General features: G+C 54.6%; 1 protein-coding gene across 1 annotated transcript; it reads left to right on the top strand.

The window, feature by feature from the left end:
* The first annotated feature begins 933 nt into the window (after nucleotides 1-933).
* Nucleotides 934-22,284, top strand: MN1 (MN1 proto-oncogene, transcriptional regulator). Its single transcript, XM_088135034.1, has 2 exons — nucleotides 934-4,576; nucleotides 21,858-22,284. The coding sequence occupies exons 1-2, from the start codon at nucleotides 1,252-1,254 to the stop codon at nucleotides 22,040-22,042; spliced, it is 3,510 nt and encodes a 1,169-aa protein (XP_087991160.1). The 5' UTR covers nucleotides 934-1,251; the 3' UTR covers nucleotides 22,043-22,284.
* Nucleotides 22,285-24,232: the final 1,948 nt, after the last annotated feature.

A 24,232-nucleotide genomic window follows, 5' to 3' on the forward strand; every position in this document is an offset into this window, starting at 1 on the left:
CGCCGCTGCAGCGGGCCAACCAGACCGGCGGGACTCTCGCCGGCAGGCCAGAGGACCCGGCCGCCGGGGGGGCAAGACGGGCCCGTCGGCGTCGCCCAAGGCCCCGGCTGGCCCGGCCCCGAGGCGCTTCGAGGGAGAGGCAGAGAGGCGCGAGACGGAAAGCCGCGCTCGGCCCGGACCCCGCGGTGGGATGGGGGGGGAGGCGGTGTGCCTCCCCGCCCTCCGCGCCCGCTCCGGGGCGCCCGTCACTTGGCCGTGTGCGGATTTCCACGTCCGCTTCCCTCTCCGTTCTGCCAGCTCGGCGCCATCAGCGAGGAGGAGAGCGCGCAGGAAAACTAATTACACAAAATCAATATTTAATCACAGCTCGGCGTCCTGATCCTGCAGACCCCCCCCCTCCGCGAAAGCCCTCCTCCCGCCTAAGGCTGCCCGAGCCCTTATTTATAGAGCTCGGAGGGGTGGGAGCAGGGCTGGACGGTGGAGGACGGAAAGGCCCCGAAAGGGACGGCAGGAGGCGAGCGGCTCCCGCAGGCTCGGTGGCCGCTGGGGGCCCCTCCGTCCCGCTCTCGCGCCAGGGCCGGAGGGGAGGCGGAGACCTCGGCACGGAGCGAAGCTTTCCATGCAGCGACACCGCTCTACTCGTCTCCCCGCCACGTTCCGGGCTCCTTAAGGAGGAGCATCGGCCTTCGGGCCCGCAGGCACCGGCCGGCAAAGGCAGCTCGGCGCTCGGGTCGGACGCGACGAGACCTCCCCGGGCTCCCCCTCCCTACCCGGGGCTTCCCCGCACCCGGACCGAGCGCCCGGCGGCGGCGGCGGCGGCGGCGCCACCTTAACAGGGAGCCCCGCCCCGCCGGGCCGCTCATTGGCGCAGCTCTAATGGCTGGACCGGATTGCTGAAATGCAAAACTTGTTGCTGCTTCCCCGGCGCGCGGCGAGAGCGCGACAGAGCCAGCAGCCAGCCAGCCAGCGAGGGAAGCGGCGCACGAGCGGCCCGCCCGATCCGACTCGCGCAGCCCATGACGGGCGGCGAGGCCCGGCGGGGGCCCGCCAGCCGCCACTCCGGCGCCGGACGGCAACTTCCGCGCAAGATGTGAGTCGGACGCGCGGCGGCGGCGGCGGCCCACCTCTTCCCTGCCTGCCTGCCTGCCTGCCGGCGGCACGGACTCCCTTGGCCGGCCGGCCGGCCGTCATGCCTCGCTGAACGATCTAGTCAGCCGGGACTCGAACAACGGAGCCGCCGTCACCAGCGGGATGTTCGCGCTGGATCCGTTCGACCCACACGGCGGCGGCGGCGGCTCGGGCAGGAGCGGCGAGCGGGGCGGCGGCTTCGGGCCGGGCGCGGGCTCCCAGTTCAAGCCGTCCCCCTTTCACGGCGGGACTGGCGGCGGCGAACCGGCGGCCCTGAATGCCCTGGGCGAGCCCGCTTCGACCCTGCTGGCCATGAACCTGACCTTGTCCGGGGAGGGCTACGGCAGTTTCCACGCCCCCCGCGGCGGCCCTCCGGATCTGGCGCAGGCCCAGCCCGTCCACGGGTTCTTCGGCAGCCCGCCGCCCGCCCCCGGCGCGCACCACCAGCCCCAGCCCCCGGCCTCGCACTTCGGCGGCGGCTTCGGGCCGGAGCCCAGCGCCTCGTGCCTGCACGGCGGGCGCCTCCTCAGCTACCCGGGCGGCCAACAGACGTTCGCGGCGGACGGCGGGTACGAGCAGCACCTGGCGGACGGCCAGGCGGGCGGGGACGGCTTCGGACAGCAGAGGGCGGGACCCCTCCAGGACTTCCAGCCGCCGCCGCCGCCGCCGCCGCATCACCACCACACTCCCGGCGTGCCAGCCCCGTGCCTGCCGCTCGACCAGTCGCCCAATCGCGCGGCCTCCTTCCACGGCCTGCCGGGGGCAGCCTCCTCGGAGCCGCACGGCCTGGACTCGCAGAGGCGCCTCCCCGGCCAAGCGGCGGCCGCGGTGGAGGCCCTGGAGTACAGCTACCCGAACGGCGAGAGCCAGTTCGACTTGCCCGTCTTCTCGTCGTCGGAGGCCGAGGCGCAGCTGCCGCAGTACGGCGCCGGGCGGCCGCCGGCCCCGCCGGCAGGGAGCAACTTCCCCGGGCACTCCGCGGCCCTGCCCCGCGCGCCCGGCGCCCTGGGGAAGGCGCACGCCCAGCAGCCCCCGCACGGCGTCTTCTTCGATCGGTTCGGTGGCGCTCGCAAAATGTCTGTCGGGCTGGAGCCGGGCCTGGGCGCCGGGAGGCACCACCTGGTGCCGCCGGCCCCGGCTCTCCTGGCCAGGCAGAACTCCTGCCCGCCGGCGCTGCCGCGGCCACAGCAGTGTCCTGAAGGAAGCGCCGCCAGTGCGGGCCTGCAAGACGGCGGCGGCGGCCCGATCTTGCAAGGGCAGCACAGCCAGTTCGAGTATCGCATCCATCGGCTGGAGAACCGGGGTCTGCCGCACCAGCAGCAGCAGCATTCCTACGGCCCGGGAGAGCCGCTTTTCAACGTGCACCACCACCACCACCACCACCACCAGCCGCAGCAGCCGCCCGACCAGCGGCTGCAACACTTCGACGCGCCCCCCTACGTGAGCCTCCCCAAGAGGCCCCGTTTCGACTCGTGGAGCGGCGGCGGCGGCGCGGGTCTGCACGGCGCCGCCGCCCTTGAGAGCCACCTTTCTCCCTCCGCGGCCTACCCCGGCCTGCCGGGGGACTTCACGCCGCCGGTGCCCGAGAACTTTCCGCCGCCGCCGGGCCCGGATCCCCAGGCGGCTCTGCAGCAGCGCCAGAACGCGGCGCTGATGATCAAGCAGATGGCGGCCACCCGCAGCCAGCAGCAGCGCCTCCGCCCGCCCAGCCTGCAGCAGGTCGGGCAGCACCCGCACCCCGGCCACGGCCATCACCAGTCCCCGCACCAGCACCCGGGCGAGCCCGCTTTCGAGGCGCAGGAGGGCGCCTGGTTCCCGCCGCCGCATCCGCCGGCGGGCAGCGGAGATTTGCTCTTCCGGCCGGGAGTGGGCGGGATGCAGGAGCCGCCGCCGCCGCCGCCAGCGCTGCGGATGTCATCGGGGGGCGAAGGACACGTCACCTCGCCAGGCGGCCTGCAAGGTCAGTTCGGCCTGAGCCCGCCGTCGGAGCGCAGGCCGAGCCACCCCGACTTCGCAGCCCAGGCGCAGAGCTTTCCTTTTGGGGCCCCCAGCCGCCAGGCCACCCCGCACAGCGCTTCTCCCGGGTCCTTCGGCCCCCCGACGGACTTCCAGAGCTCTGCGCCCCCGCCCTCGCAGCCCCGGCCCCCGCCGGCCAGCAGCAAGCTGGGCGCGCTCTCGCTCGGTTCCTTCCCGAAAGGCGGCGTCGGAGGGCCGCCCGGGAGCGCGGGCCCCAAGGAGAGCAGCGGCCTCTTCGGGCAGAGCTGCCTGGCAGCGCTCTCCACCGCCTGCCAGAACATGATCGCCAGCCTGGGTGCGCCCAACCTCAACGTCACCTTCGGCAAGAAGGGCGCCCCCGCGGCGGTGGGCGGTGGGGCCGGCGGGGAGGGCGCCAAGCGTAGCAAGCTGAGCCCCGCCGAGCCTCCGGAGACAAACGGCGCGGGGCCTCAGCCGCCACTCCCGGCCCCGTCGGCTCCTGCGGGCGAAAGCGGCCTCTCCCCCAATTACTCCCCTGGATCGGGCCCCGACGCCAAAGCGGGAAGCGGACGGGGCAGGGGACGCAGGAAACGAGACAGCGGCCACGTCAGCCCGGCCGCCGGGGGCACTGGCGGCGGGGGCGGCTTCTTTGAGAAGTACGGCCCGACGGCGGGCGTGGAGAGCGGCAGCCCCGGACAAGGCGGGGAGCGAAGCGGCGGCGGCACCCCCCATCTCCACGAGCCCCACAAGGCGCTGAGCTCCCCGCCTTCTGCCTGGGCCAAGGGCGGCGGCGACCTCCTCCTCCCGCCGCAGCCGGAGCAGGCCGACCTCCTCCCCTCCCTGGACCAGGCGGAATCCTGCTCCCCGCGCGGCGGCGGCGGCGGCGGCGGCGGCGACTTCCCCGGCGAGGCGGACAACGAGGACGAAGTGTCTTCCAGCTCCGACAACCAAGGGGCCAAAGGGTGTCCCGCCGGGCGCAGCCCGCTTCAGCCGCCCGCCCGCCCGGTGGACCATCCGCTCCTGAACGGACAGAAGGCGGCTGCCCTGGCCCAGCTCGGCCTGCATGCCGGCACCAGCACCGCTACCTCCAGCCCTGACAGCTACGGCGCCGGGCCCCCCGGGCCGGTGCAGGAGGAGATCCACCCGCTGGAGATCCTGCAAGCGCAGATCCAGCTGCAGCGGCAGCAGTTCAGCATCTCCGAGGACCAACCGCTGGGCCTCAAGAGCGCCAAGAAGGCCCCCGAAGGCTCGGGCGGCGGCGGCCAGAACGGCGACAACGGCGAGCTGAGCAGCTGTTGCGAGGGCGCCGGCGGCAAGGGCGCGGTGAGCACCATCGACCTGGAATCGCTGATGGCCGAGCACTCCGCCGCGTGGTACCTGCCGGGAGACAAAGCCCTCCTTGACGGGGAGCCCGACGAGGAGAAGGCGCTGGTGCCCTGGGAGAAGGCGAAGGCACCCACCCCCGGCAAGGAAGGTAGGGGCGCCCGCCGCCGCCGCGCTCTGCTCAGGCCGGAGCTGCCTGGCCAAGCGTTAGCCTGCTTCCCCGGGCGCGACCGAGGCCCGAGCGCCGGCTCTCCGCTCCCGCGTGGCCGCGCTGCTCCTGGAGCGCCTTTGCCTTGGAGCCGCGTCTCCGCTGGGAAGCAGAGCGGCCGGATGCGCCGCGTGGGAGCAGAGGCAGCTTGGACCCCCCCCCCCTTGCCTTTGTGCAGGGAATCAGGTTGGGGCCCCCACTTTCGGGGCCGCTCGGGTCGGACTGGCGTGGGGACGCAGAGGAGGCAGAAAGTGGCGCCGGCCGCGACGGTCGGGTGTGGGCTGCAGGCTGTGCCCCGCTCCCGTGGAGGGGAAGAGGACGTCTCGGGAGGCAGAAGGACCGTGTGCCTCCTAAATTCACCTTTCCAGCGTTTCGTGCAACATAAGGACTGTTCCGGAGCTTACCCATCGGCGTTGCGGTGTGTGTGTGTGTGTGTGTAGAGCGGAGTGGGGGGGAGGTTGAGGCGGGTAGGTGATTTTAGAGACCCTTAAAAAAAACCTGGATTTCTTTGGATGGTCCATCGGTCAAAGCAGGAAAGTTGCCTGTCTGAATTAGAGTGCAGGTGGAGTTGGGTGTGGATTTCCCGAAGCCAGGGCTGCTGGGTTTGCCTTTGCAGCATCTGTCCCGTTGGAGGCTGTGTGTTCTGCTGGTCTGATTTGTTTTGGGGCATCCGTGTTTTGGGGACCCCGGGGCTTCCAGCTCTGTGGGGGTTGGCGAGCCCAGGTGCTGGGTGGCCCCGCTGCTTGGTCTCTTTGTTCCCTGCAGTGTCAGTGCAGGCAGCTTCCCTTGCAGCACAGGGGCTGCCCCAGAGGGAAGAGGGGATGCCTGGGAGGGAGCCCATCCCCTTCCCAAGGCAAGGATTTGGGGACCTCCTTTCCCATGCAGCCTTCTTTCCACTTTCTTTTATTGACACCAGATCTGACTCGATCAATAGCTTGTTAGCGCAAATCACAGCTCCCATCACTTCCATGTTGCCAGGCTGGCACAGTGACAGTTTTCCGTTGTTGTGTAAGTAGGAAAAGAAGGTTTTCACTGTGGTGTGATCCAGGAGAGAGGTAGCCATAAGCCTGTAGCTTTCCTGCTTCTTTTCTTAGGGAGTGCGTGCAGAAGACAGGTCTAGCCATCTCATGCTCGGGGAAAGGGTTTTGAGAGGCAAAGTTTAAAGTTACGTTCCAGGGACTTTTCCTTTGGCGCAGCTTCAGCAGGGCTTTAGAGGATGCATGCTGGAGCTTTTCAAATGAGAGAAAAGTGGTGCCGCCTTACTGCTGGTCTTTTATCCAAGGGTTACGAAGGAAATGGGAAAAGACAAGCTTTGCATATTTCTCTATTTGAATGTCTATTCTGATCAGTTACGTAGCATACTGCCCTTTTAGCTAACATTCTTAAAATTGGCCTGTACGTTGTTTCTGATTTTGAACAAGGTGTGGGAGAGGTGTGATTTGATGCAAGGGGAAGTGCCCATCCGTGCAGTCTTCTTTCCTATGGAATACTCTATGGGGCAATTCCAAAGCTGAGTGAGATCCCAGGCTCTCTTTGGCTTTTTCCATGGGTGACAAAGAACGTCTCTCAGAACTAAACGTTGCAGAAATGTCTGTTTCTCTGCAGTTCCATGCACACTGAGCAGTGAGATAAGGAACAGAGTAAGACTTGATTTCCAGATAAATGTGCCAAGACCTGCCCTGTTATGGCTGTAGATTGATGTAGAACAAAATACTGCAGAATTTCCATGCATAGTGTTGCACGCGTGATTTCTAGAGGCCGTTTCTCTTTGAGGCTGAAAACAAACCTCCAGTGAAGTGGCCATCGGTTCTGTTTTGAACTGTGTTCGAGCACCTTGACCAGGGCCAGCTGAAATGCAGGGTTTTCCCTGCTACTGGAGAAAGTGAGAGGATTCCAGGTAGGAGTCCTCCTCCCTCTTTCCCTGTTAGGCAAGAACTCTGTTTCCTGAGCCTTCCCTCCACCTCCGGGTCTCTGCCCTGTGAGAGGATCCATCCTGGGGCAGAGAGTTCCCAGGGTGTTGCACTGGAGGAATGTGCAGCCGCCACCGCCGCAACAGCAAACCCCTTTGGTGGCTGTCAGGCAAAATGTAAATGGATGTGGTTCCGCTCTGTGGTGGCGATTGCATTTTCATTCCGAGGCTATTCCAGGATGCTTAGCTACTGTTTGTTGGTTTGGCAGCCTGTCACAGTACTCATAAATCTGTCAGTGGAAGAAGCCGGCACATGGGATGGTGCGAACATTCGTGGAAGAACCAGTTCAACATGGAATGTTAATCTGTGGCGTGAGGACAGGGTTTTCTGTCTCCACTGGCTCTTCCTGTGTTCTCGTGCATCTTTGGTTGTTGTTGGTTTTTTTGCGAGGATGAAGTCTTAAAGGCTTGGCTTTGAAATACTTTGCTGAAAATTGAAAGAACGAGAAAAGAACGGACGTTGCTTTCTGGCATCAAGAGTGGATTGGAAATCAGTTGTACCTGTGAGAGGCGGTGCACGTTTGCCGCCATGGCAGCCCCACTTAAACTTCTGGCCCGGGCACCTCTTTGCTGACCTGTTTTGCGTCCTGGCCTGCGGAGAGGACCTGCGCCTATCAATAAGTGGCCCAGGGTGCATAAGGCAAGGCTCCCAGAAACAGGGACAGAAAAGGTGCCCAGTGCTGCTGAGTTTAAGGCTAGGAATTGTCAACGAGCTTCCAACCAGCACAAAGGCTTTTAAGCGAAACAGCCTCCCTGGACTAAGAAAAGCACCAGTGCCCAGTCTGTGTCTCTCGCAGCGATTTGCAGGAAAATGACTTCCATTCACTGGTAGTATTTCTGGATTCTTCTGAAGGTAAAGTGCGTGTATCAGCTGGCATTAAATACCTGGGCTGGATGGCTGCTTAAGCTGTTTGTTATCCCTTTTATTCATGGCTTTGGATTCCCATAAAGGCGAGCAGATTTTAAAATTTATAGGGAATCCCATGTTGTGGGCTAATTTCTTTCGGAAGGTTGGTTTGCACATGGAATGGAGATGGGTGGGCTCTTTTGGAGCTGCTGGGCCATCGTTGCTTTGTGTGGCAAAGCAACAGAGTGCCCATGTGGCTGTCCCGGTTGTGGCATTTTGTGCTAGGCTGATTCACACTCTCCTGTCTAGCTGTAAGCCTTTGGGTGGGTCAGTTTATTTTTATTTTCTTAAATAGTACCAGTGGTTTATAGTTATAATAAGTATGCATTTACTTATTAATCCTATTGTTATTGGTCAACAGTCCTATGCTGAATGCAGCAACTTTGGAACTGCATATTTTAGAATACAAAAATTAGGTATCATTTAATATTTTAAAGTTTACCTATAGAATTTAATATGTTTTCCTTATTTTCTGCCTTTGTTACTTATTCTTTCTTATTCTTTGTATAGTGTTTCTTACCCAGAAAGGCAATAGCATGATGTTTAGGCATGAACTTCATCAGTTGTAAAACAAAATAATGTCGCAATGCTACTGGAGGGACCCAAGAGTTCCGGAGGCTGCAGTTAATATAAAAACAGACAAAACATTTTACTAAACCGTCGTGGAACACATTCATGCTTTTCTTGAATGTCGGTAGATGGCCATGTCTGTAGACTCTGAATGTGACATGTACAAATACTGAGTGATACAGCCTCATCACAGAGGAATTTGCAGTTGCACATATTACAAACAGTGTTTCACAAAGCAAGTGTTGTTTTGTCACAAACAGCTCCTGCTGTAGCTTTCTCATGTTGTGGGGTTCATTTATTATATCTCCAAGGGTGGGTAGCACCACCATCCCCTGCGTCTGTTTATCTAATGGCCTACATGTGTTGGAATGTGAATGAGGGACTATTCTTTGCTTCTCTAACCTGGGGGAAAAAAACGTGTGCCATAATGATGTTGGTCATTAAGAGTGTTCTTTTCTAACTCTGTACAGCATAGAGTTGTGTTTAACATGGGAAGACTGGTCATCATCTTAGAAGATTCCTCTGATCAGCAAGGCAGAAGGATCTAGACTGATTTTTCATCTGTTTTAAATTAAGCCTCACTTGGGGCATAAGGCACTTCAGAACTGGAAAGGAATGTCAAAAATCCCACTGCGTAGCAAAGTTCTAGTCAGCATCTTATCACCTAGTCTGTGGTTTGGGGTTAAAAATGAGAGGGCAGCCTCACCTGTCTTTTTGATGGCAGATTCCTGGGAAGCTGGCCTTGGGGAATATCCAGCCCAAGGATCCCAGAAACAATTGGCGATGGGCAGCCTCTCTCTGACCAGGTAGAAACTGGTTCCCTCTAATTGCATCCAGGTTTGCTTTGCTGAAATGTACCTGTCATTTTCCCCCAGCATTATGTACTTCTGAGATTATGTAGTGGAGATTTTCCTGATTTCCCTTAAATCTTAAATTAGGTAAATTTACTAGCTGGGGACAATCTGTTAATTTTAACCAGCTGAATTTCTTCATGCTTTACAGGGAATAAGTGAGATGACACTATACTGCAAAAAAGAAAAGAAGAGAAAATCTGACTGTTAATCTTTTGCTCCTCTGATATAAGAGATGTAATTTTCATGTGGAGTTGAGTCTCCTAGAAGAGGTGAATGGTTAGGGTGATAGAATCGCTGGCCAGGTTCATTAATGCTCAGCATTTGAAGAGACGAAAAAATGCTCATTCTCTGTTTGTTTCAAAATTACAAAATGGTTTGTTTGTGAGATGTGCTTAATTTTGAACTTGGTACAGGACGTGCTTCAAAAATCTGAAACAGGAGTCTCTGTCCTTGAACTTTCTGGATAAAAACACCCAAGATAATTTTTTAGATTTGGTTTCCTCAGGCCTATTTCGCAATGAGGTATTAATTATTTTAAGATTTTACCAGTTAATGTATAGATTAATGATATGCATTCAGTACTGGTCTGACTCTTCAGTGCTAAAATATTAAAATGCTACAGACCTGATGCAGAGATTTTTCTTACACTTTCAGAAGGGAAAAATTATTTGTATCAGTGAGTGGAAGAAATTACTGTTACCCAGTTGAAATAGTATAAACTGTTGCTAATATCAAGACAGCTTAATATTTTTATTGGTTACTGGAGACAATGTTATGCAGGCTTATTCATCGGTAAGTCCCAGCATAAATGCATAAATACAGATAGAGTCATTGTATCTTAAAACGGTCCTTCTTTACGAAGGATTACTGTGGCCTCCCAGTACTCTTCCTTGGAAATCCCATTATTTTTAGGGAAATTTGCTTGCAAGGACTTCAGTTCTACTCACTCAGTTGAGGCTGCAGTAGGATCGATATTTAGTAATCACTGTGAATTAGTAGCTTACTTACTGTTTTGTGGTTATTCTGTACAAATGATTTTGTTATAGCTTAGATATATTTAATTCTACAGCTCTAGAATTTTTATGCTAACTTCTACCTAGAAATCTATCTAAAGCATAATAGCCCCATTTGTTTCATTCTATAGCTTTTTTTAAAAAAGTTCTTATTTAGTACAGAAAACAGTGATATGCTAGAGCTCCGTCAGAAGAAAGGCACAGAAGAATAAAAAAGGCAAAAGGCACCTTGAGCCTCTGGGTAAACCTCAGCAGAGATTTACACCATCAAGTCTAAACCCAGTGTCAGAGTTTGGATTCAGGAAATGTCTCCTTTGTTCTTGGCAGGGTTTGGAAATGACACTGTATTCCTTGCAATTTCATGGTAGAATCTTTTCCTCTCCCTTCACCCAATAATTTGATGCAAAATATACCTAAATGTGAACAGGGAGATTTGGAAGCCTCAGCCCCCCAATGCTGGCCTAAACCCCTTCTTTGTACGCCCTTCCCAATTGCCTTTATGTCCTGCCAAAGGAAAAATATGCTGACACAAAGGTGAAGGCCAAGCCTGCTGAAGGGAGAGCTGGTAGGAGAAGTAGGATCTCCGTTCTGATTTGCTTTTCAAGGGAATGGATGTGGAGTCCTTCAGGCCCAAATGAACATCTCAGGCAAAGCAGATTTAATGTCTGAAGCTGGTTTGAATAGATTCTTGGCTTGCAGACCTGAGAAAAGGGGTTTCCAGCCTTCATTTTGAAATTCTGTACTTCATTAGAGGAAATCTTGCTGCCATTTGATGTGTCCCTTTTTCTTCTACAGTCTGCTCACTGGTAGAGGTGTAATGAAAGGGTATCGGCCGCATGGTGTGAATTGCAGTCATGTCCCAGAAGCACAGACAGGCTAGAGGGAAGCCTCGGGGAAAACCCTCCATCTCCACACTTCTGTGCTGTGGGACGAGGAGCTGGACATTCGCACCAGGCCATGGCTCGGTGTGAATGGTCTCTAAATCTGACCATTGTGGATTGTGGTGGTTGCTGCTGTAATGAGCTTTCTGCTTGTCTTGCTGGACAGATTGTCTTCTCTTTTCTGGACCAGGGTGGGATGGGGAAGTGTGCCAGTTTTCTCCCTTCTCCAAAAGAAAAATGTGTATCGCCACTGATCAGAACCCGAGCAGAAAGCGAAGAGACCCATCATCTGTTTGTTTTGAGCCACAAACAATGAATCGTTAATACTTTCTGAACAGCCGGAAGGTGAGGTTTGAGCTCCCAATAGCTGTTCTTCGCTAAGGAGAGAATCCCCTTTCTTTTTGGACGCTCTTCACTTGCTTCTTTGGCCTACTACTCCATGAACACTAGATGTGCAGAGCAAGGTGGGTCACAGGCAGAGAACTGAGGAGATCTGATTTGCGACAACTGTCCTATGCAATTGTTTCATACTGATAGCTGCTGTGTGCTTTGAAACAGGAGAGAGACGTGGTTATTCTCATCCAGCTAGGCATGCATTTAACAGGCCCTTTTCAAGCAAACACAGAAACGCGAACCACATGGCAGTCCAGAGAAGGCCTCTGAAAACACCAAGAGCTGAATGTCCTCAGGAGAGTGGAAGAGGAGTCGATTCCTGCTGGTTGCTCTCCTTGCTGGCTTCACTATATTTTCACTCCTTTCAGGGCTACCTGGTAGATGACTTGGTTGGTTTAATAAGCTCACTGCACAGCTCTTGGAATAACTTTTCAAGGCTCAAGAAACGAGCCTTTCAATATTCTGCGCCAGGACTTTTCCGGTGACTACAGTCTGGAGCACTGCTTTGCCTGTCTTCCAAGCTCCATCGATACCAGCCTGAAATTCTGAACTTCATAAAATCCAGGGAATGCCGTGGACGTGCTGAAGCTAGGAAGTCAAGAGAGAAAGACTGGCCCCTGGGACTGCCAGGGACATTTAGGTGTGTTTTGCTGCTTGCATTTGTTTACTGGAGCTGCAGCTCTGTACCCCGTTACTTAGTCAGCTTCATTGAACATTGGGACATAAGTAAAGGGTTGCACTATTCCTCTTGGGGCTTTGAAAATACCCTCGAAACAAAACCCCATTGAGCACTTTTGGTTGAAGGTGGTGTTTGTGACCCTTTGTTTTGTAAGCCTATTTCCTTTGCCCACAGCACATTTTGTTGAATAATTTCTGGAAGTGAAGCAATTACGGTAGTTTTGATTGCAAGTCATCAGAGTTCTGCAAGGCTGTACGGTGTATGAACGTGCATGCCTGGGGTTACTTGTGGAACTGCCTTGACCCTGTTCTCTCTGTCTCCTGGAATTGCAGGAGGGGCAAACCCAAAGTGGGGTGCAGAACAGATGCGGGGGCGCTTCTGAGTTGATACAGGGATTGCGTAGCGCTATCCGTCTTCCACCTGCCAACCAGAGAAGGGATTTTTCCGTAAGGTAGCCCTTCCCATCCTTGCAGATGTTCTAGACTACAAATCCCATCCCCACCACAGACTCAGGAAGGCTGCCTATTTTCCTTTCTTCCCTGTCTCCTCCCAGGGCCGTGCTCTGCTATGTTGGTCTGGGGCTAGGGAGGCATTTTAGGTCGCTGTTTTAGATCATTCTATGTTCACTAGCACTCTGATGTTCTGTTTCTGAACAAGATTTATTTTGGTTTTTATGTTTCTGTAAAGTTTATTTTCTAGAGAGGTAGAATGCGCATCTGTTAAATTATGATTCATCTCTAGGCATTCTCATTGATTAAGATAACCCCGCAATGCTGAAACCCTGATTTCGGTTTGGTCCAACAGTTTGGATTCAGAGGCGTTATTACTACTGAATCCCCAAGCAGGATTCAGTCAAAAACAACGTATGGAATTATCGCTTTGAATTTGAGGAGCTCCAAGCTGCCTGGGTGTGGGGCCAAGCATGAACTGTGCACCACTGAAGAAATCCGCCCTGCCAGATTTGGGCGGGGTGCAGTAGAAGTCAGGTCTGCTGAGCTTCGCCAGGATGCCCATCCCTCGGTCTCTCCCCTGTGACATTGAAGTCTCCTTCTTCCAGCCTTCGGCAGCGCCGTCCCAGCGAAGGGCTGTGCTTTTGCCCTCCCTGATTCACCTCGGAGGTGTCTTCAGGGAATTAAAAATAATTGCTGCAATTCACTTCCTCACAGCCCTAACGGGTTATGGAAGAACATTTATTTGTTTATTCAAAGTAGCCTTGTGCTTGCAAATGCCGGTAAAGCTAAAATAAATAGTTGTTAATTGTGAGATTGGATTTTATATTGGAGGGGTATTTGTAAGCTACCTAGAGGTACAAATGAGAGTGGGTGGGAATTACACTTTTAAATAAATATGTATACATATCAGTCAAAATAAAGTGAATGTTACAAAAGCGCCGAATTCCAGAACAAATAGCAGGATGGAAATATGGCAGACGCAGTTCGATGCAGACAAGTGTGCAGCAAAGCACCTTGAGGCAGAAACGGTACTGAGGGCAGGTGGCGAAAGAGCATGATTTGAAGCCCGGGTCGCCCTGCTTGCTGCGCTGGATGGCCAGGACTGAGTCCAGAGGGGAGGGGGCTTCCGCACAGGCGACCCTCTTCCGCAGAGCAGCCTCGGACAGCGGGCCCGCGGGAGGGAGGGGAGGAAGCTTTGCACACAGGCGGTCTCTTTGCACAGGGGGCTCTCGAAAGACCACTCACTCGTGAGAGACTCTGTGGCGGTGGCGCCCCTTGGAGCCCAGGACGCAGCCTGTCCCACGAGCTGCATTTTCCTTGCTCAGACCTTCCGTGGCCAGAGCAGGGTGAAAAGGCAAAAGGGTTTTCCCAGGAGGGCTGTTGGAGTAAGCAGGAGCACCTCTCGGCAGGCTGAGCGCAGGGAAGCCTCAGCCCAAACATCCCATACTCAGATCCCTCTGTGTGGCTCCTCTGGCTCTGTGGACACATTTTGGCAGCGGGGGGTGGGGGGGTGGGGGCCGGTGTCAGGGGTTCACTGGAGCAACAACCAAACCTTAGTGGTGATTCTCCTTGGTGGATTTGGGATGGATGTTTTGCTGCGTTATCCCAGTGGGACTGAGAGCTCGGCACCTGTTCCCTGTTAGTTCATCTCTGCCTGTCCGCTTCTGATCATCATCTTCATCGCTTTGGGCGAGATGCTTCCTGTGGAGGGGGCATTGTGGCTCAGTGGCCAGTCATGTAGGCGACGCTGGTGGCCATTTCAGAGGCAGGCTGTCCCGCATGCATGGTGTTATAGTAGCAAAGGATCAGGATGAACAGGAATGTAAAGAAATCGGGCACTTGGAAAAGCCCTTCCTCCATCAAGGAGCTAATAACACACTGAATTTAGAATCTGAATTCAGGCTTCCTAAATAGGCAATCTATACTTTTGTTTCTGCACAGAAAAAATTTCATCTAAAGTTGTTACAGAATTCTTTCCCTTTTTATTTTTCTCCTGTAAGCTGAGTGAAATATACTGAAGATTTTATAAAAATATAAACAGTTACCTCATTTGGCAGAGGGAATCTCTGTTTAATACTGCCATTTTTAAATCTACTTTTTGCAATTCCCATTAACATTGTATAAATAGAACAACGGTTTTAGAACTCTAAATTTTTTGTTTTGTCATGCTCCATATATATGTTAGACAATTTGCAACATATGAGCACACGACTTCTTCAAGGAGGCCCCAAGGGTCCGACTCTCCTTAACCTTCGCAGTTGCTAAGTTGTTACCTGGTTATATATACGATTGTTTGAATTGTAGGTGTTAAGTATGTATGGTGGTCGTGCTTGGTTTGTTGTAGTTTTAAATATTTGTTTACTGGATTGGCTATTATGTTGTGAACTAATTTTATTGGATAGAATTTAATTGCTTATTTTTTTCTGAAGGGTCTTGGTAAAGGTGCCTCCTCCTCCTCATCATAAACTGGGAATTTGGGACTGACACATTTTAATTTTTATAAAAGTGGTCAGAGGTTGGTGGCTGATCAGAGAATTAAAGCCTGTTACCTCCGTAACTCTTGCTGGCGGTGCAAATGACAGTCCAGGGGTGACTGTGCACAAAGGGCTGAAAGTGCACTTTTCCTGGGGCTGCTGCCCTGCCACTGAGGCTGTTTTCACGGGGCGCCGAGTCACGGGGGAAGAAAGCAAGGAATGGGCGCTGCTCGCGTTGAGGAAGGCATTGATACGATAGAGAGGCCCATTGGGAGGCCTCCCACAAGCATCCTTAACTTCGAAGAATTACACCTGATGGGTGAAGTCTCACTTTGCGTCAACAAGCCAGCCTTGGCCCCGGGAAGCCTCTGTGCTGTGGATAGGCTTTTCTGTGCTGATTTGCAGAAGGAGGCCATAGTAGTTCCCAATAGTTTACTACTTATAGCTTACTGTTATTAATCCATAGCTTACATTTAATTTGTGCTCGACATTTAAAAAGCTATTGAAATGCTGTCTTCCAGTGGGCAGGTCAGATTGTTCCTCTGCCTCTAGGGTTGAGCCTTGGAGGAAAGGCAGACCTGGAGGGGAGGTGGGGGAGGGGGCAGCTCTGGGGGACCCGGTTGCACTGCCTGAGCAGCGGGCAAGAGACACTCCTTCTGGCAGACGAGGCACCGGGGGTGGGGGAGCTCCTGGCCAGGGACCTTGGGAGGGCCCCGCCTGCTGCTAGCTTCCGGAGCCAGGCCGACTGGGAGCAGGCAGGCGGAGAGTCGGCACTCACCCACCCATCTGTCCGCCCCTGCCCCTGCCCCTGCCCCTGGCTGGGCTCTGAAGGTCTCTCTCTCTCTCTCTCTCTCTCTCTCTCTCTCTGGGTTCCCAGGGGGCAACGGGCAGCTGGGGCAGCGTTTCCAGAGGCATCTCACGGTCCCTAGGCTCGGCATCGGTCAGTGGCCAGACGGTTTCCAAGGGGAGCCCCACAAGCAGTACTTTGGAGATTTTTTTTATTTAAAAAGATGTAACTTTGCAGAGTTCTTTGTAAACTTAATTGCTTTTCATGAGCAGCAGCACCTGGGTAGAGCCTCAGTGAGGCTCAAAAAGAAACAGAGGTTGCCCAGACAGGAATGGAGAAACTTGGTTTGCAGAATCTTCAGGGAAGCAAAGTTGTCCGTTTGGGCAAGGTGAGGCTCTAAATGAAAACCGGGTGCTTGGGCCCATTTCTCCTGTTGGAGGAAGGAAGTGGTCTGACAAGCGCCATCCCAGAACCTGCTCTTTTTCCCCCACTTTCAGAACTTGCCACGCTGGAAGCGGATTTTGAAGTCAGTTTGCAAAATACTCCAAGTAATGACCTGTTCCTCAGCTGCTAGTGACTTTTCTGCAAACCAGACACCCCAAGGTGCTGTTTGCACATGGAAGGGTTATAAAGAACTCAAGAGTGTTGTTATACCATCCGTAGCCTATTTAATCTGTGAATAATTGCTTTAATTATTTCAAATCAATATCTCCATTCCATAGCTAAATTTACTTCTTGAATGGCCAGACACCTTACCTTATCCAATCAACGACCCGCTAGCTGGCTAGGTTGATCCCTCCTGTTTCCTGAATATAGTTTAGATTAAAAACAAGGTGAAATACAAACACTGCAAGGAGAGAGCCCCCCTGCTGCCTCCCCAAGTGCTTCTCTTTTCCTCTGCCCTCCCCCTCTTTTCAAGCAGCTTTGGGCTCTTTCTGTTTCTGCCTCTCTGAGCAGGAGGGTCTGGACTACCAGCTCGTGTCTGCCCTTCCTCTTTTCTTCCTAGGAAGAGCTGGTCCTGCAGGGAGACCACAGGCATTCTGGGAAGGAGGGAGGGAGGGAGGGAGGGAGGGAGCAGCCCCGCTCTTCTCTTCTCTTCCCAGTAAGCCAAGCAGTCCAGCTTCTTGAGAGGAGTCATGTCTTCTTTGGCAGGTGGTCACTCTTCCGCCAAACTGGGCATCTTGCAAGATGGCCCTGCTGGAAAGGCAGCTTTTGGGGGAGGCTCTTGGACTCCTCGTGTTTTTGTCTTGGGTTTGGGGAACCTGCTGTGGCAATAAGAGGGCAGGCATGATGTTGGGAGGCACTGACGGGATACTTTGGATTCGGTGTGGGTGTGAGCTCAGAAAAGAGGCAGGTGCCAAATGAAAATGCAAAAAAGTGAAGCGTCCATCGTAGTGGCAGTTGTGGAGGGCGGATGGAAGCGCAGCTTACCTTTCCCATTTGTCTCTCACCCCCGTGCCTGCAGTTCCATGCGGAGTGCGCGGCCTCCCTTGAGCCCCCCCCGGCCTGCTGCTGTGCTTTGGAGTGGAACCGCTGGGCTGGGCACGTGGATCTTTTCCTCCCAAAGAAGTGCTGTGATGCACACTCCTGTTGCTGCCGAGGACGCCCCTCCCTCCCCTGAGGCAGCCGGGCAGCGTCCATCGCGCCTGCGGCTTTGAGGGCCCGAAAGCCCGAAGCAAAGCGTGTTCACCCACGCTCTCGTTTCTTTCCTCCCCTTGCCTTCCTGGCCGCTCCCTGGGGTGGCTGCGGGACCCCTTGCAGGCCATGTCGGGTGGATTTGCTCCTTTCAGACCCCTCCCCGATTCAAACAGGCCCCGAGATTTTGTGCAGTTTCTCCTTGCAGGTGCCTGGTTATGGCATCCTTCCCCACGTCTGACCCTGTCACGGCTGGCTCTTCCTTCGGGGCCCGCAGGGTCACTGCTGCTTGGTGTGGCAGCTCCCAGGAATGGTGGCTGTGCAGATGGGGACCCGTTGTGGGGCCTCCATCTGTAGTCTGACACAGAACCCCACACCTCTCCCCACAATAAGCTTTGGGCCCAACGCGTTCCTGGGATGGGTCCCTGGGGCAGCCCAGTTGGTTCTATTTTCTGCTGTGCTTTGGCTGAGAAAGTGGAAAGATGCTGTCGCAAATGGCCAGTTACTGTGAGAACAGTGAGGCACCCTACCAGGAACAGGGTTGGCCAAGCATCCCGTCATGCTGCCACAGGCGCGCTGCCCTGCCTGCCTTTTAAAGCCCACCAAGACTGAGGGGCTGGCTGCCCAGGAGGCCCCCAAAGGAGCACGCGCCTTTAGGACACCTTCCCTTCTTGCCTCTGCCTTCTCTCAGCATGGAGCTGCCAGCACCTCTGGCAAAAGCAGGACTTTGCGGCTGGCCCTCGTAGGCTGCGGGAAGCTGGCTCCTTGGCTGCGATCCCCCAGGGCTGTGCTGATGGCCGCTGCCTCCCGTAGCCGAAAGAAGACGCAGGAGCAGCTTTCAGAGAATGAGGTCCCCTTCTGCAGGCAGCTGTGGCCCCCTCACGCCGCAAGGCAGAACTGGACTCCCCCCCTCTTTCCCAGCCTGGGCCCTTTCAAAAGCAAGGGATGAAGGCTTGGCAGTGGAGAGTTGGAACCCTTCATCAGCACTCCTTCTTGACATCAAGGAGATAGCAGTTTCTTTCCCTTGAGGTGAGCTGGAGGTTTGTACATGACCCATTACTATTTTTAATCTCTCCTTGGATTGTAGGTATTAAATAGGAGAGCCAAAGCAGGATACATTGGAATGGTCAACAAGCCGCAAGTCCTGTTTAATTTCTGGTGTGGGATGGAAGCACAGCAGAGTGGTCTGAATGAGCAGGGGTTTGCTAGACGAATGACCAGGGCCAGATTAATGCTGGAGCCCCCTCTGTGTCTGTGATGCCAGATGAGCCAGGTTCCCAACATTCATAGGAAGCATGAGACCCCTTTCCAACATAATTCCAAAAGAATAAGAGGCTTGGGGTGAGCCAGTCCTTCCATTGTAGACCTCAGTCGCTGCCCTATTTTTTACTTACTGCAGTCAAGATTTGTGTCAGCAGTCGTGTACCAGCTTGAACCAACATTCCTTCATCCCTGCACGTTTAATATAGCTGCTGTTGTTTTTAATCCATTCAGATCCCTTGAAGAAAGCTAACATTGGGGTATGCAAATCCCCTCCTTGTCCTCATGTTGAGTTGCCAGTCATCTAGTCAATTTCACAACCCAGTTTTATGGAATAAATTGATCTAGTCAATTTCATAAACTCTTACTCAGTTTCACAATGCCGTGGGTTAATTTTCCTGGCTTGTATCAGTGGCAGGAGTGATTAAGCAGTTGTGAAGCTCGTGGATTACAGCTCCCGCATGGACCTGGCCCAGCACTTCTCTTCTGCTCGGCCTGTTCTTTTCTCACCACACATTTTATGCCGATTCTCTGGCTCACAGATCCAAGAGAAGGGGGTTGTCTGGATTCTTCAGATGGAGAAGCCAGCTGTAAATAGCCCTCCTGATCCTGATTCAGAAAACCAGCCTCTCTCTTCCAGTCTCCCTCACCTTTTCCTCCTTGCGGGGAGGTTAGCGAGGCTGCATCCCTGCTCATCCCTTCCTTCACCTGGGTCAGGAGTCTCCAACATACCATTTGCAAACAGGATGGAATTCTTAGTGGTGCAATTGGCAGGGCTGCGCTCTTTGCTGCAGGCCGCCTTATCTGCTTCTATCTGTTTTTCCTTGCAAAAGCCAAAGATCAGGAGCCCTTCGCCAGCTCTTGAGCACTCAGAGCAAAGCAAACATTCAGGCGACATGGGCCAATACAAGCTCTCTTCAGAATCCCAGGCACCTCAATTAATCATCCTGTCGGGAGAGAAGAGCTTGTGAAGATCACAGGAGGTTTTCCCGCACTGCTCACCCAGGAGTGCCTAGACAGGGTTTGGAATAAATGGGCTCCTTGCTCAACCGAAATGGCGCTGGGTGGGGACGCGGGGGCCCTGGGCATGCTTCTCTCCTTCCCTGACTTTGGGATGAGGGATGGTTAATCTTCAGTGGCTGAATGCGGAAGGTGCAGGGCCATGCACCTCAGCCTCCGCTCAAGAGCTTGCTTTGGCTTTCTGAAGTGGCAGAAAGTGGGTTATAGAAATGATCCTCCCTGTGGTTCCCTGGATTGCATCCAGCAGCTCCTTGGCAAGCCAGCTGACTCTAGAAAGTGACACTGCTTCCGATTCGGCTCTCATGGGCAGAAGAAGGCATGGAGAGCGTGTATGTGTGTGCAGGTTAGAATCACGTCTGTTGCCAGGAGCCAGGCAAATCTTGGATGGCAGACACCCCTGGCAAAGCATCTTCACCTGGGAACAGGCACCTTTGCCTGCAGATGGAGCGCGCCACCCAGGCAAGACTGTCCTAGAAGCGAGCACGGGGCCAGGATCAACCCTCCCTGGAGGAACAGTGGCTGGCGAGAGAAGAGTGCAGCTTGCAAAGGCTGATGAAAGAGGGTGGGCCTTTCGGCGAGTGATGTGCGCAGCGTTGGCAGGCATGTGCCTGCTTTGTCTGCCCTCGGGCATCATCACATGGAGTCCTGCCTCTCTCATTTCCAAATGCCGCTGTGCAAAGCACTTGCTTTGCCGATGCGAAAGCCAGAGGGTGTCGCTTGGCATCGGCGCTCTGTCCTCGGCGGAGGCTTTCCACGGAAGGGCCTAGGCAGGTGTCCAAACCGATATGTCAAACTGTCACAGGAGAGATTTGGTGAAAAAGATCTTGCCCCGAGGGGGTGCTTTGAATGAAGAGATGCAGGCAGAAGGGTGCTCTCAGAACAGCCTGGCCTTCTTGGCCCAACTGCCCATGGAGGTGGCTGGGGAAGGGTGTCCAAGAGGGGGGGTGCCTTCAGCCTCATGGCATCATAGTGGCTGGCTGGATGTTGAAGGATGTTAGCTTTGTGCCAGGAAAGCCGGCTGGCCGGCCAGCTGGCCAGCCAGCCTCGGGCTTTGCCAGGGGTGCAGGGTGAATCTCCAGGTCTGTGGCTGCTTTGGATGCCAGCCTTTTGTGAAAGCGGGTGGACCCAGGCTGGCTGCTGAGCACCAGGCCTTAGCTTCCCAGGGTGTGCACGCCTTGTTTTGCCCTTTCAGCAGCCTGGCACAGGAAGAGGCCCTGCAGGGGGACTCGGGGGCATGCTGTCCTCAGCCCTGCATGTCACCATGGACCAGGAGCCTTTGGCAGGAGGGAGGCAGCAGCCAGCCCCTTGGCACTTCTCCTCTAGAGCTCAGACGAGGGCGACGCTCGCTGTGCTCCCCAGCTGATCATCCTGCCTTGCGGTCTGTTTGAGTTCTTTCCAAAGCCAGTGGCGACCTTCTGCCTTGGGATTTGTCCCATTCTGCCTTCATGCTGCGGCCCAGCCACCTGCTGCTGGCCCTTCTTTGCTTTCTCCAGCCAGGCGATCTGCACAGGTGGTAACTGGCTCTCTGTGGGTGCGTGTCGGGAGAGAGAAGGTGGGACTCCAATCATGGCAGGTGGAGAGCCTGAAAGGGTGGGCCACGGAGCGCCTTCCGCCACAGGAAGGCTCCTCTGACCTGGTCGGAGCCAGCCGGGGCCAAAGAAAGAAGACGCAATGTCACGTGAGAGAGGTTTACGGCTTGTATAACTCTCAGCTCCAGTTTCTTGGCAGAGAGTTTGGCTACCCTGATGGGTGGTCTTAATTTTCTGTTTGTGGACAACGGATACCCTCCCATGGGTCATACGATGGCATCCACACTTTCAGACCCTGAACACTTGGATTCAAGCCATAATTTGGGCCTGTGCTGGTCTGCAGAGCCCAGGTGGGACGTTCTGGCTTTTCTCCTGCCCACGTCCCAGCAATTCAGGCTTAATCTAGCATCCCAGGGCAACCCATATTGTATGTGTTGCCTTCTGATGGAAGCTCCTCGACTAGAGCCGTTAAAGAGCCTACGCGAGGAATTCAAACATCCCTGCTTTAGGGACCAAGGGCTAACCCTAAAGGTCACTTTTGTGTTCCTTAGTTTCTGCTACTGCTGGCTACTGCCCAGAACGCTGCCTGAGGCTTTGGACACGATCCGCTCTCCTCAGGCCTTTCTTCGTCTGTGGGTGTCCCCCTCTGGGGCCCCTTCCCCTCTGCTCTAGGTCTATTGGCTTCTGCTCCCCTTTCCTATCCTGGAGTCGCCTGCTGCAGAGTAAGCCCAGGCCGAACCTGCTCTCACTCTCTCGGCCGTTTGGTTGCACCGAACCTAACCTCTCTCTCCCCTTTTCCAGCCCATGACCTCCCCTCGGGCAAGGCCTTGGCTCCAGCACAGACGGGCAGCCACTTGCAGTGTCTCTCTGTCCACTGCACGGACGACATGGGCGATGCCAAGGGCCGGACTGCGGTGCCAACATGGAGATCCCTGCACTCAGACATCTCCAACAGATTTGGGACTTTTGTGGCTGCCCTGACTTGAAGAAGGAAGAGGAGGAGGAGGAGGAGAGGAAGAGGAAAAGGATTTTTTTTCTGTTCTTTTTATGTTTAAAGAGCCGCTCCTACTAGTTGGACTGTTTTTCTAGGTTGGTATCTGTTAGCGGCATACAGACTGGCAAGGATTAATTTAAAATAAACTCAACCTTTTTTAAAAAGAAAAAGAAAGAAAGAAAGAAAGAAAGAAAGAAAGAAAGAAAGAAAGAAAGAAAGAAAGAAGAAAAGAAAACCTGCCATTCCTCCTGCCGATCTCTCTGGGGCTCTGCGCTTGCCTGCATGGCAAGCAGAGTCCCCTCCGCTGGGGCTTTCATAGGAAGGCAGGGTGGGCTTAGGTTTTACGTGTTCCCCTCCCCCCTTTCCATAGGATTGAGATGGAACCCTGGAGAGCAGCCGCAGAAGCCCAAACCCCTAAAGGGAAATTGCCACCCCAAAAGGCGTCCGAGGGACCCTGAGCTTCCCGCCTTTCCTGCACACCAGAGCCAAGCCAGTAATGCTCAGCCAAGGATTCAGACAGTCCTTTGTCTTATCAGAGAGCGAGAAGGCAGGCGGGAGGGGGGATGCAAACTGATCTGTTGCCTCCCCTCCCCACCCCATTCCTGCTGCCGCCTGGTTTCTGCTTTCTGGCACAAAGCCTGACATCGCCTGTTTTTCTTGAGCGGGGGGGGGGACCCCATGCTCAGCGGCAGCTTTGCTTTCAGTGCTGAGATCCACTTGACAGCTGAGTGCCTTTCCTGGAGGAAGAAAGGGGGCTGAGTCCACCCAAGCTGCCTTGCTCCCCGCCCGGGTCCTTCTGCTCCGCCAACAGCCTCCTATTGTGTCGTGGAGCCGGTCTGAAGAGCGGAGGGGGTCAGCAGCAGTTCAGCCCTGCTCCTGGAGGGGTGCTGCTCGTCTTCCCGGTGGAGCAGCATGCTGCTAGAAGGGCAGGGCTGAGGGGGCTGCGGTGGTGACGGTGGGAGTCTCCAGAGCCGCAGAGTCAGTTCCCCGAGCTGTTCTTGCTGGGGGGAGAAGGGTTGGAGGGGAGAGCCGAGAGAGGTGCAGGCCCCACCAGAGGAAACCGAGTGGCTCCACCGCAGCCGGGATGCCCAAAGGCCCCCGGGGTTGGCGTTTCCGGCGTCACGTGCCTGGCAGTAGCAGCAGGGAGATCGCTCCGAGCCAGCCCACCTAGCACCTCTGATGACTCTGCTCACCGCGCAGTTTAACTCCACGGGGATTTCCCTTTGCCTGGACTCTCCCAGCTCCAGAGTCGTTGAGAAGTTCTTGTGGGCTGTTGAGAAGTTATCCTGCCAGAAATCCCAGCGGTCCACGGTCTTCTAGAGACCAGACCCGGCTGCTGCCCACAGCGAGCTCCCCACCCCACCCCACCCCACCCCAGCTGCTTTTCCTTCCTTCACATCCAAGATACTTAAGGTGTGTGTTTCTTTTTTAATGTCCTGGATTTTTTGTGGACTTGATCTTTTTCTTCCCCTCAGTGGATGGATACCGTTTTGATCAGCATCCTGCCCTGCCTGTCTGCTCCTGTAAAAGGAGGCTTGTTCTTGGTAAGGAGGGGAGCAGAATTGTTGTTCTGCTCCTCTGACAAGCGTCTTCAGTTGCACCACTGACATTCCAGGGTCTTCTCCTGCCGTCTCTAGCTGGGGGGTGCCGGGTGACCATCCTCCTGCAAGGGTCTTCAAGGAGAAGTGGGACAGGTGGGTCAGTGTTTCAGCTGGAGAGCTACTTTGATTTATTCCCTTATTTTCTGAAAGTATGCTTCTGAAAGAAGAAAAATTAGCACAGAATAACAATGGAATTTAAGTGTTAAAATAAAAATAACAGTGATAAAGGAAACCTAAATAAATAGCAACAATGTTAAAATGTGAATTTTAAAAACAGTAGATTCATTCAGGCAAAGAGAAAAATATTTTCAGCTGATGTTTGAAAAAATGACTGGAAAATAGCTTTACAGCAAAACAATAAAATAAAAATAGAGTCATTAGGAATTATCTGTAAACTGCCTACTAAAAGCATTCAGCTGAGCAACACCCTATACTGTGCAAAAAAAGGAAAGGAAAAATAACCCTGTGGATTGCAGAACTGTATGTGCAGAGGTTCCATTGATTCAGCTGAAAATCACAGGAAACCCACTGAAGGACACCCCCCCCCCATGACACAAATGGGTCTTTTGTTGCTTGAGGGC

Source organism: Python bivittatus, unplaced genomic scaffold (genome assembly GCF_059951505.1).
Source record: "Python bivittatus isolate LINGU-HERP-01145 unplaced genomic scaffold, Pbiv_v1 ctg000100_np1212, whole genome shotgun sequence".
NCBI classification, from domain to species: Eukaryota; Metazoa; Chordata; class Lepidosauria; order Squamata; family Pythonidae; genus Python; species Python bivittatus.